General features: G+C 35.8%; 1 protein-coding gene across 5 annotated transcripts in view; it reads right to left on the bottom strand.

Annotated features, from left to right (window-relative positions):
• The window catches only part of MAP4K3 (mitogen-activated protein kinase kinase kinase kinase 3), a 192,348-nt gene that overhangs the window by 66,267 nt on the left and 112,935 nt on the right, over positions 1–13,146 (bottom strand). For all 5 annotated transcript variants that reach the window (XR_006888463.1, XR_006888462.1, XR_006888464.1 and 2 more), the window contains exons 4-8: positions 12,588–12,652; positions 8,132–8,187; positions 7,490–7,537; positions 3,783–3,825; positions 2,147–2,219 (exon numbers count right to left, since the gene is read on the bottom strand). Coding sequence is in view for 2 of the 5 variants with exons in the window: in XM_046660241.1 (XP_046516197.1) it covers positions 2,147–2,219; positions 3,783–3,825; positions 7,490–7,537; positions 8,132–8,187; positions 12,588–12,652 (285 nt within the window). In the remaining 3 variants the exon portion in view is untranslated. The remainder of the gene's footprint in view (positions 1–2,146; positions 2,220–3,782; positions 3,826–7,489; positions 7,538–8,131; positions 8,188–12,587; positions 12,653–13,146) is intronic.

Raw genomic sequence — 13,146 nt, 5'->3', positions numbered from 1 at the left:
CAAATCATATAGAAAGTCCAAAAAGATGTTTAAAAAGTGAAAGAAAATTAATGGATTAATCCAAGTGGTCCAAGATATAACTAATGAGCTCCAGAAAAAGAGAGCAGGAAAAAAGTACAGCAAAGATATTATCAAAGAAATAATACAAGAATATTTCCCAGAACTGAAAGACATAAATCTCTTGATTAAAAAGTACAAATGCCAAGTACAACGAATAAAAGTAAAACGACAAAAAAACCAAAAATATTCTGGGTACATCATCATGAAATAGCAAACCCCCAAGAATGATTCCAGCAGGGAAGGGTTACATTCAAGGATCATGCATCCTAATAACATTACACTTCTCATTGGCATCAGAGAAAAGAAGACACTGGAGTAATACCTCAAAAATTCCAATCTAGATTTCTCCATTCACGCAAATTATTAATCAAGTGTGAAACTAGACATGCAATATCTCAAAAATTTTACTCCTCAAATTTCTTCGGAAGTTACCAAAACATGTGAGAGGAAGTAAATCATGAAAGAAGAGTTGGATTCCAGGAAATGAATTCCCAAGCTGAAAAAAGAATCCCCAGGGCGGGGCCGGCCTGGTAGTGCAGCAGTTAAGTGTGCAAGTTCTGCTCCGGAGGCCCAGGGTTCGCCGGTTGGGATCCTGGGTGTGGACATGGCACCGCTTGGCATGCCATGCTGTGGTAGGCATCCCACATATAAAGTAGAGGAAGATGGGTATAGATGCTAGCTCAGGGCCAGTCTTCCTCAAAAAAAAAAAAAAAACACCCCAGGGTGAAGCTATGCAGAAAGACGTAGAAAATAAACAATTCAGATCGGAATAGGAGGGAAGAGCACTCCACGAAGGATTATTATAAGACAAAAACAAATTAAAACAAAGCAAAAACGAACAAAAATCAGGACTAATAGAAAATCTGATAGGCTTTATGGCGTGGAAAATTATACAGAGGCATCTTTCAGAATTGTAAAATGTGGGAAGGTATGGAAGTCTTAGCCAGGGGATAAAAAAAACCTAAGCAAATTAAAAATGAAGAAATTATTAAATATAGAGAAAAAAATTGCAGTAGCAAATATAATAATAGTACGATAATTGACTCAGCAAGTAAACTGAAAGGATAAGAAGATTAGAAGATGAATGAAGAGAGCTAAAATCTTCACCTACCATAACAAAGTCTATAAATAATAATAGATAGCGCTAGAGACGGCAGAAGACACTAGAAGAGTTTCTATAAGCCCTTTTAGCACTGACTTTTTAAATGCACATCTGTTTGATAAAGATAAATCAATTTAAAAAGAGGTATATATCATCTCCTAAATATGAAAATGAGTCATCCAGATTAGTGCCATCCCACTGCTGATGAGGCGGACCAGAGGGCGTCAGGGGAGTGAGCGGCAGCAGTTAAGCTGAAGGCACGTTAAGGCTTCCAGTGGGCTGTTATTTCAAAGTAACGATGTGAATAAAATCGTCTATGCCTGTCCACCACCATATTTATAGTGACTAACATCTGACACATAGTTAAGTGTCCAAAAACATTTCTTGAATAAATAAATGAGTGAATAGGATAGTTCTTATAGAATGGCCAAAAAATACCTAGCAGACAAATATTGTTAGAAAGGAAGGTCTGTGGAGGCCACTAGTAGAACTTAAGGTTAATAAGGCAGACAGAGGCCAGACCATGGAAGACTCCACATGCCAAGAAATCCGTATTTGATCTTGTGTACAATCAAGATATATCAAAAAGTTCTGAGCAAAGGGGTTCTGTGAATAATGTAATGTTGAACGATTAGTCAGAATATGAACTGGAGATGGGGGTGAAGACAGACAGATATAAAGATATCTGTTAAAATACATGTGAAATGTGTAGGAGCAAAAGTTGGGGTTTTCCAGTAAAGCTGGAACTATATCAGGGTTCCCAAAAGCCTTAACAATCTTTAAAGCCTGTCCCACTTAATGAATATTAACATGATAGAATATTCTGTGGCTGTGTAATCCACCTACAAATGTACATGCCTAAATTACTTAATCTGTTGATGATTTTCTTAATCTGTTTTGGTCCTAAAAATTTTGACCAGTCTATTTTTCATAAATGCTGTGTTCAATAATTATAGAGAAACAAAACATTAAATTATCAATTACCAATATGGTGTACCAATGAAAGACTTCCGTTTGGCAATTGTAGCTGTTATCTGTGCAGATACTCCAAAATCAGCTATTAGAAAAATGAGAAACATTTGAAAAGAAAACTGAGACAAAATAAAATTACTTAAGGCAAGATGAGAAGAAACTTTTAATAATTATTTTCATTAAACTAATTTCACAGAAGTATGAGATATTCTCAAACATCACATTAAAATTTTAACTTTAATGGACTAGCATTAAAATATCACAAAGTAGTCAGTGTGTCTCATAGTCAACCAGATTCCCACTTCTCCCCACAAGAATCAAATGATAACGAAAGTCAAAATCAAATAATTTTGACAGGAAAGAGACAGCTGAGAGCATCTTACCCACCAGACTTAATAACATTCTAATTTCTAATTCCCAGGATCTGAAAGTCAAGGAATATCACTGGAAAGGAGATGAAGGAGGAACATTTCCATTCACTCCCTGCCACACCCATGATGACTGACATCAAATAAAGCTAAGTCTATTAGTAACTCTACGTGACCTGAAAAGACATCCAACTGGAATATTCCCCCAAATCTTACTTTAGCTATACATTCTAATATCGATAACAATCATTAACAGGAAATTTATTTTTACATAGGATTTGTTGCTATTCTTTAAATACATTGAGTTCTAATGTTTTCTAGTTTATTAATGATGATTTCTAAATCCTATCAACTAAGACATATATAGCAGGTCTTTGAGTAAGACACAAAATATTAAACTGCTCATAGAAACTATCCACTAAGCCATCAATAGTTAGGTAACTGCTTTTCCCATATTTAGAGGTGGCTTAGGAAAATTTTATTATATGTTAATTATTAGATACATAATTTAAAATCTGATTAGTCCTATTGTAGGCTATAGTTCAAAATAGTTTTATTCATATTTTTAAAAGGTAAATATATATTTTGAATTATCTTACAGTAACATATAGCTCAGAATAACTGTTTCATATTTGTTATTAAATACTTCATTTAATACCTAACAGACATGACTTTGTTTATAAAACTACAATGTTGTACATGCTTCCTGTCTTAAATTTTCAAATTAAGTTATTGTTTAGGTTTGAACTCTATTTTAATCATAACTTGACAACCAAAAGTTACAAAGTAAAAGTTACACTTTGAAATAAAGCAAGATTCAGCATCTAAGCTACGTTTTTACATAAGTAATACTGTATTTTATTTTAAAAGCTTATGTAAAAGAATTCAGGATTTTTGGCAGTATTGATTTTTTGGCTTTTGTTTACCTTGTTTTTTGGTTACAAGGTAATTTTGTAGAGATTTCTTACTAGAAGGCACATTCCTGGGGTCAGATGTGAAAGAACTGCCAAAGAAGTTATTATTATGAAAAATATTCACATTAATATGAAAGATATTATTTCACTATATCTTTATGACAAATCTGTCATATATGAAGGGTAGACTTTATCCCCATTTAAGAGAAAAGGAAACAGATACAGAAAGGTTACACATGCCTCACAATGAGATTTCCACCTAAAAATACATAGATGGGAGGGGAAACCTAGTCCTACAAAGGAAGATACAAACTTACTATGCTTTGGAATAAATTTGCACAAGTGAGAAAATTTTAATTTACTTACCCAATTTCACATGACCATTATCCGTTAATAGAATGTTGGCTCCCTTCAAAGTGAGAACATTTTAGTTAAAGTAATAAACATTTCATCATTCAGCACATATAACAGATTAAATACACATATTTAAAATCATCACAAGTGGCAGCCTTAGACCTAGAAATACTTCAAGAATGATCAATTAAAACGTTAAATTTACTGTTCACTTTTTAGGCAATATGCCTATCCTTATAAATCTTCTACCTTACAAAAAGCTGCTATTCACATAATATGAATGTTGCTATGAAAGTGGTAATATAAACTAATATAGTTTTCATCTAAATGTTTTCTTACTGATCAAACACTGTCATTACACTAAAAAAAATACCTTACAATGGTATTTTGAACTCCTTGTATTACATTTTAAACTTATTGCTATTTCCTGTTCAAAAAAACAAAACAAATCTCCCTTTCTAGGAAGTCATCCTCAGTTGAACCAGTACTGATGTGTAAGACTGAACCTTGCTGCTTAGTACACGAGGCTATCTGTCAGTATATAAACAACTAACCACAGGCCCACAGAATTAAAATGTCACCTCTCTTCATGACCCTTCTGCATAAAAGTAGCATCTTAGCCACTTCTGCTTCTTGATCTAAGCTCAAAGATGATAATTACTTCATCTTCAGTAAGCTCAAAGCCTTTGGAGGAGGGTAGAAATCTACCCTCTACTGTCTCTCAAAGGCCCTATAGGCTTTGTTTGTTTTGGTTTCTTGCCTTTTCTGCAACTTGTAAATGAGCAAGCAAAAGTGAGTCACCTCTTAGTCTAGGGTGCCTTCAATCATTTAAGTATAGTCATAGGAGAAAAAATATGAGAAACTCCTTCCCAGCCAAGACAGAGGGAGAAATAACAGAAAACTGCTCCCCTGATACCACTGCAGCTCTATGAAATAAGGGGAGAAATGAAAAAAAAGGAGAGAAGAGACCAGAGCAGAGATTTTAACTTGATCTAGGGCCTGGCTACCTAGACTTCTACTACAGTCTTTAGTTTGGTGTTTACCCGGCTGCAGATTAATTTTCCTAAACTACAGCTTATATCACATCACTGCACCTATGGCCTTCCAATGCTTCCTTCCATTCATCTATGCACCTCTCTCTCCCTGAGAGACTACTAACAACCAGGTGCTATTTTAAGCTCTGAGGTTACAGTAATGAGTAAGAGTAAGTGCCAGCTCTCATGGAGTTTATATCCAACTAGGACAAAAATAAAATCTAGGGGTCGGCCCCATAGTCGAGTGGTTAAACTCGTGCGCTCCACTTCGGCGGCCCAGGGCTTTGCAGGTTCAGATCCTGGGCAGGGACATGGCATGGCTCATCTGTAGCCGCCCCTGACACAGGAAGGGTTAATAATCACTGGAAAAAGCTTGCCAACAAACTGTGACCCAGAGGTGAGAAGGCCGGTTAGCCAATGACGGGTAAGACCTCCAGGGGGAGGCAACCTAAGACAGGCGGCGGCCGACCCGGGGCACAGATGGAGAAACGATATCGATATCGGGAGCAGGAGGGACTGTTGCCTAAGAGACCTTGTCTGCTCTGAGATAAAAATATACGAGCACAGCAATAACATGATAACATCAAAACAGACACCAAGGGAGGGCTCCTTGAGAAATCACTAAGAATTCTTGGCATTCGCTAATTACTTCATCCAGAACACCTGTGTATGTTTAACAGATGTAAACTATGTATATATTGAAACACTGGTTATAATAAACTCAGAGTGGCCATCAGCCCTCTCCGCATCTATCCTGATGTGTACATTGGATTGTGACACCGACATCATCAAGCCATGCTGAGGCGATGTCCCACATGCCACAACAACTAGAAGGACCCACAACTAAAATATACAACTATGTACTGACAGGATTTGGGGAGAAAAAGCAAAAAAAAAGAAGATTTGCAACAGTTGTCAGCTCAGGTGCCAATGTTTAAAATAAATAAATAAATAAATAAATCTAAAAATGAATATACACACATGAATGAATAAAGAAATGATTCAAAGGCAGGTAGAGATAAGCACTCTGAAGACAAATGAAGCAGGAAGGGAGGGGCCTCTCTAAGGCAACGATATTTGAGCAGAGATCTGGATGAAGTGAGGGTGCAGAGCAATGCCAAAATCTGGAAGGAGAACATTCTAGGAAGAGAGAACAGCAAATGCAAGGTCCTGGGGCCAGAATGAGCTCATTGTAATGCAAGTTTAGTGGAACACCAAGGAACACCAAGTTTAGAATGGCTGGAACAGAATGAGTAAAACGGAGAGGAGTATGAGCTGAGGTCAGAGAGAAAAAGCAGAGGCTAGATCATGCATAACCTTGCAGGCCATGGTAAAAACATCTGGATTTTACACTGAGTATGAGAGAAGCCAATGATAGTTTATAAACAGGAGAATGAAAAGATCTAATTTTAAAAGATCACTTTGGTTGCAAGGTGGAGAAGTGACTACAGAACCACTCAAAAACGGGCACAGGAGACCAGTTAGGAAGGTATTACGGAAGTCAGGAGAGATATAACACACTAGTGTCTTAGACAAGGGTAGAAATAGTGGTGATGGTCAGAATCTTCCCAATAGGCCTACACTCTGAAGTCTGGCATGCAAGTCCTTGCATACTAAAGCACCAAACCACACAGCCAACCCCATTTCTTACGGTTCTCACACATTCTCTTTTGTTCAGTAATATGGTGCAACTTTTATGCTCCCTAAAATGACCTCTGTATCTTTGCTCACATTGTCCTCTCTGCTTGGAAGGCAGTCCAACCTCCATTTCTGACAAAAATCTATCAGTATTTCCAAGATCATCTAAGAGCCAATGACACAGAACCCTTCTTGATTTACTCATGTTCTCATGATCTCTTCTACCTTTAAATTCCAAAGCAGAGGATCTCAGCACGTGATCTGAGAGCCCACTGAAATTTCATGCAAAATTTGAAGGCAGGTACATAAGGGCATTTTCTAACGAGAGAGTCCCATGGCTTTCAGCAGACTCAGAGTACACGATCCAAAAAAAAGTTTAGAACCTCTATGCTAGAGAAAACTTCAGAAAGCAAAAAGGAGAGAGAAGTAGGAGAAAAGATGAACGAGAAAGAAAGAAAAAGAAAAATAAATGAAAGGAGAAAAATATCTAAGTTGGAGAGATGGCAGTATCTTTAGAAATAACCAATAACCTCAGCAGTCCTGCCACAGCACCTGGTTTACCAGAGCTAGAGCCAGCCTGTCCAGTGTACCTGCCCTCCTCTGCCAGTTAAATGAAAGACCATCAGAAAATGTCAAGGTTTATCCATTTTGATATACTATTAATGATAGTTCTTTAAGGTTGCCAAAGTTTACTAAAGATTCAAAGCATGAAACTTTCTAAAAACTGTATCTTGATGGAAACTATGGACCTAAGTTCCATTTTACAAATAAATAAATACAAATATGTCAAAATGGGTTACTAAAACATTAATCTACAATTGTACACTTTAAAAAAGGGTGAATTTTATAGTATGTGAATTGTATCTCAATAAAGTGGCTATAACAAAATTAATGAAATCCTTAAAAGTATTACTAAATTGCATTATAGTAACATATTTCAGATAAAAAATTCACCAAATAGAACAATCAAGACAATTTTGCTCAACAGTTTGATCAGAGTATTTAAAAATGGAGAGAGGGAGATTAGGTTAAACGCATGATGCATACCTTTATATCTCTGTGCATTTTTCCTTTACTGTGAAGGTAGTATAATCCCTGGAGTTTCAAAAAACAGAAAAATTAACAAGACTTTCCTACAGAGCACACTTTGAGATCTAAAGTGATCAACTGAGTAATATTCTCTGTTTTTTATTTACACATTACAGAAAGTCTAGTGGTGATCATTAATTTATTTTACTGAAATATCCTAAAAGACAAAAGAATCAAGAAAATGAAAAAGGCACTCTCAGCTGGAACCACTACTTTTCCTAAGACAAATAATTTTCACTAAACTCGGCAAATAGTTTGAAATAACTTTTAAAAAGTATGTATCCAATTAGTATCAGAATGAGTTTCAATTCCCCTAAGAGTGCTTAGTGTTCAAGCCTTTCTTTGGTATTAAGAGGAATATAAAAATATAAAATAACAAATTCATAGCGCTTTAATTTTAGGAGGTCATATGATCACACTGAAGCTTTAAAGTGTTTACTAGCAAACATAATTTGAATTTATTACACAAACAATTAAAATGCATTAAAATTTAAGAGTTTACCAAACTATTTAATCCTTACTTTATTTAAGAAGTAATGCACAATAATTAAACATTTAGTTTAATAAAGAATGTTACTTCTTAATTAGCATTGGTTTTACCTGTAGTGTTTCTCTGCTAACATATGCAATTTGCAGTTCTGATAGAGGTCCCGTTACTGTAAGAGAAGAAAATTAATATTAATAAAATTAGTTAAAGCATGTTTTTTAACAGTGATAAAGTTTTATAAGTTCCACTAAGCAACAGACTTAATATACCTAAACAATTTTACTAAAATGTAGGTTCCATGAGGACAGGGCTTTTAAAAATCTGATTTATTCACTGTTGTATCCCCAGTGTTTACAACACTACCTGACATGGAAAAGCTGCTCAATTAACGTTTATGAAATAAATAAAAGACCAAAATAGTCACTGAAATTAATTATATTTTCATTTTTACACCTCACTGATCAATATTACCTCTTGAATGTTACAAGAAAGCAAGCATGGCCCAGAGGTTTAGCTACTTTTTATTAAAGCTTTTTTAAAATTGATGTGTAACATATATGATGCTTAGTTTAAAAATCAGTATTTTTTCGCTAAAATTACTAGCTTTATAGCTATAAAATTAGTATGTGTTCACTATAAAAAGTTCCAGTCAATAGAGAAGTTCAGAAAGCAAAGGTTTCTTCCTTATCCAAAGTTTTACTCAATAATAAGCAATATCAATAGCTTAGCTTATAATCTATCAGATGATTTTATGCAGAGATATTTTATATAATGTATGTGTGTATATAGCACACACATATAAACATAAAAGGAATCATATTACACATAAAATTCTGAAACTTCTCTTTGTCACTTATCATGGACATTTTTCTACATCAATATAGATAGCTTAATCATATCATAATATTTACTCTGTGTGTATCTATCTATCGACTACGAAAGACATTTAAATAGTTTTCTTTTTTTCACTATTAAATCACTTTAGAGTAAAACAGTACATTAGGCAGGAGAGACTATTCTAGAAACTGAATTAAATTCCAATGCTGGAATCTTGCTAGACATTTACATCTCACGTTTACCGAAACACAAGGTTTGTAAAAATGTTTAGTTCAGAGTACTTGTGGTATTTCACAATTGTGAAAGCAAGAAATCTACTTCACTTAGATTCTTTTGAGGACAAGGCTGAGTTTAAATGTCTGAACCATATAACTAATTTCTGTGGCTTGTAAGCCCACTCTCATTCAGTAAGATAGGCCTTGAGATCTCTGTTTCAACAATATGGCAAACAAGATAACTTGAAAATAACACCTAGAAATGACAGAAAAAAAATTTAAAATAATCTTTTAAATGCCTAGCTAAGCTCATAAACAGTAAGAGACTTTCCTAGGAGCCAAAAACACAAAGGGAAATGAAAAACAGAATGGTAAAAATGTGCAATATTCTAGCTGTCTCGTAGGGAAGGCCAATCTTGTTAAGCCAGGGCTTTAGTTTTATCTCGTACGTGAGAACAGAAACAAAGACCACAGGTCTGCAGAGGAGGAGTGAAAACAAACACCCACATAAAGCCAGAACCCTCAAAGGGCTACATCCTCATTAGAAGAGCAGACAAGTACAAGGAGAGGACTAGGGGTTTTGTGTGTCATGGCCTGGGATCTGGATAGGGAAAATGTCTCCTCTTAGAACGTCACCACAGTCCTCTTCACTCAGGGTTAGGGTTCAAATAAATATTGGAAACAATGGGGTCACTAGGGTCCCAGAAAAGAAAAACGAACACTGTGGAAGGCCACACTCTCAAAAGCCATACGGAATTCCCACTGAAGATAATCTCAAAATTCAAAAGTATAAAATAAATGAGAAAACAATTCACCATAAATGATATAATAGAACGTGGAAAGTTGTTAAAGGACAAATTAAACAGAAAGAAAAATGTCTCATGGAAAATAGAGGGGAAAATCTACTATGTTGGAAAAATAAAAGGTTCTGTTAGTTCTTTAAAGAAAAAGTAAACAAAAGGAGAGGAGAAGGAGCTCATGAAAAAAATGTAAATTCAAAATGTGCCTCCCTTACTGCCCCTGTGGTAGTTTAAAATATGTCCACAAATTCTTTGACACTTCCCCCTCAAAAGCTGGAACTTAATTCTCTTTCTGAGGGTGGGCTGGACAGAAATGATTTTCTTCTAAAGAACAAAATATGGTGGAAATGACAGTAAGCAACTTCTGAGACTACATCATAAAAGGTTTGTGGCTTCCTCCTTGCTCTCTGGGATCACTTGCTCTGGGGGAAGCCAAGTGCCATAGGGTGTAGATACTCAAGCTGTCCCAGGGCGAGACCTACGTGGCAAAGAACTGACACCTCCTGCCAACAGCCATCAAGGACTGAAGCCTTCTGCCAACAACCATGTAAGTGAACCATCTTGAAAGCAAATTCTCTAACACTAATCAAGCCTTCAGATGACTGCAGTCGCAGCCAACAGCTTGACTGCAACCTCATAAGAAACCCTGAACTACAATCACTTAATTAAGCCATTCTTGATCCTCAGAAACTGTAAGACAATAAACAGTTGTTGTTTGAAGCTGCCAAATTTTGGGATTATTTGTTATACAGCAGTAGATAACAGTTCCCCCTTTTAAAAGATTTAAATGAAAAAAAATCATATGGATTAAGAGATGGAATTAAGGGCAGTAAAACAAAATACAAAAATTGGCTTAATGACGGGGGCTGGACTGGCGGCGCAGCGGTTAAGTTTGCACATTCCGCTTCTCAGCGGCCCAGGGTTCATCAGTTTGGATCCTGGGCGCGGATACGGCACTGCTTGGCAAAAGCCATGCTGTGGTAGGCCTCCCATGTATAAAGTGCAGGAAGATGAACATGGCTGTTAGGCTCAGGGCCAGTCTTCCTCAGCAAAAAGAGGGGGATTGGCAGTAATTAGCTCAGGGTTAACCTTCCTCAAAAACAAACAAACCAAAAAATTGGCTTAATGATACTTTAGAAATAAGTGGAAATAACAGAAAAAAAAACAGGCTTTACCCAAAAAAGAGTAAGTTCTTTGCAAAATTTGCATGACAGATCAAAACATGGTTTGTATACATTTGCAAAAAACAGACAAAATCCCCACCAGTATTAGGGATATTAGAAAAGAAGGTAGGCCCCATAGAATGACAATGTGATGAAAGATAGAGAAAGAGACACACAGGAAGAAATGAAGGCATATGTCTTACACAGCTGTGCAAACAGACAGCACTGTACACTAGCCAAAGAGCAGTACACAGCACCATGAGGAGGTCATCTGGTCAAAACTTAGGTGCAGTCAAGAGTGAATACAGGGGCCGGCCCGGTGGTGCAGCAGTTAAGTTCGCATGTTCCGCTTCGGCAGCCCGGGGTTCGCTGGTTTGGATCCCGGGTGCGGACATGGCACTGCTTGGCAAGTCATGCTGTGGCAGGCATCCCACATATAAAGTAGAGGAAGATGGGCACGGATGTTAGCTTAGGGCCAGTCTTCCTCACCAATAAAAGAAATCTCATACGTGTCACACCTTCATGTCACTCTACTGTTGTTTCATTTCCAAGAATGCACTTCTTCCTCTTCTTTCTACCCAAAGTTTACCTATCCTTTAAAGACCAATTTAAAGCCCACTTTCTTCATTAGCCTTCTAAAACAATTCCAGAAAATCTATCATTTCCTTTTACCTGTTCCAACTGTAGTTAGCAGTACACATTAAAATGTCAATCTTTATGTTAAGTAAAATCTTTACCAATAAGATATAGTGAAGTGAAACGGAAACAGTAAAAACTCCTATCCAAATAGTCCTTTGAAACATCTGCTTTATTACAATCAGCCCCTAACATCACTTAAGAGGCCTCAAACTAGAAAATACGAGCCCAAGTTCTATATGAAAAAATGAGAAAAATTTTCCAAAATATTTTTTCAGAAAATGGACATCATGAATTGTTAAGACATTATTTCACTCTACATTAATCAAAAGCACACCTCCAGTAAAAGAATAAACTACTTTGCAGTTTGTGACAATAATTCATTAATAGAACCAGAACAGGAAAGCAAGAGAAAGACAGTAAACAGTGTTTATTTTACTTTACAAATCTCTCTTGTATATGCCACTGAGATTCCAATGAAAAATGTTTTAATAATTTCTTAACTCCCCAGAATCTGGCATCTAAGAGAATAAACATTTTATTGATGCTTCTTGAATATATGAGAGCAAAATCGATTATCTTTGTATTAACACTACTCATGTATCAAGTGGATCTTCTTTTTGGCTTGGTGTTAGCCATTAAGGCCTTTGCATGTTTTCTACAAGTCTGAGTTTGAAATTTCGAACTAAAATATATCTAATATGCCTTCTTTAGAATTAGCAAATAATTCACCTGCATATAATTTTCCAACTTATAAAGCAAATGCTCCATTCTCATCCATATATATCTTAAATACCTTTATGTATCCAAATAACATAATGATAAAATATACTTTCCTCAAAACATCAATATTTTAACACAATAACTATATTTCAAGAAATTCTGCTTAATCTCTATAAAATATAACTTTGGTCTTACCATGATAGATATCCTGTAAAGAACCACCTCCACAAAACTCCATGCAAATCCAAAGTTTATCTCGCCTACAAAGAGAAAATGAGCATGTATCACATTTTCATGATTAAAATTGAGGTAACTATTTACAGGTTCTATGCTGTAACCTTGAAAAACCACATAATGCAATACGCTATCTAAGAAAAAAGCTAGTTAATCTGTATGAGCAAATGAGTTACTTAATATAATGCGTTACTATAACTCCATCCATGATTTTAACCCTTAAAATACATCACTTGTAGGATATAAAGACGTCATCAGGTACATTCAAATAAGAGAAAATTTCCCTTTAGTTAAAAACTTTCCCTCCCCCAGTTACCCAGCTACCCCAAGACATTATGAAAGTTAAGTGTTCATCAAAAGGCTCACAGCAAAACTTCCGTAGAAGACTCATCGCAGAACGGCAGTACATCTGGAAGTTCTCTCACTTGGATAGCATTCTTATTAACAAAACAAAGTGTAAACTTTACCCTCTTCTCTAGATTCAACACAGATTTTCCAAAATAAGCCCTGTTAAAATTTA

This window comes from Equus quagga, chromosome 5, assembly GCF_021613505.1.
Source record: "Equus quagga isolate Etosha38 chromosome 5, UCLA_HA_Equagga_1.0, whole genome shotgun sequence".
NCBI lineage: Eukaryota > Metazoa > Chordata > Mammalia > Perissodactyla > Equidae > Equus > Equus quagga.
Note: the sequence above shows the minus strand (reverse complement) of the source record. Positions and strands in the feature narration are given on the sequence as shown.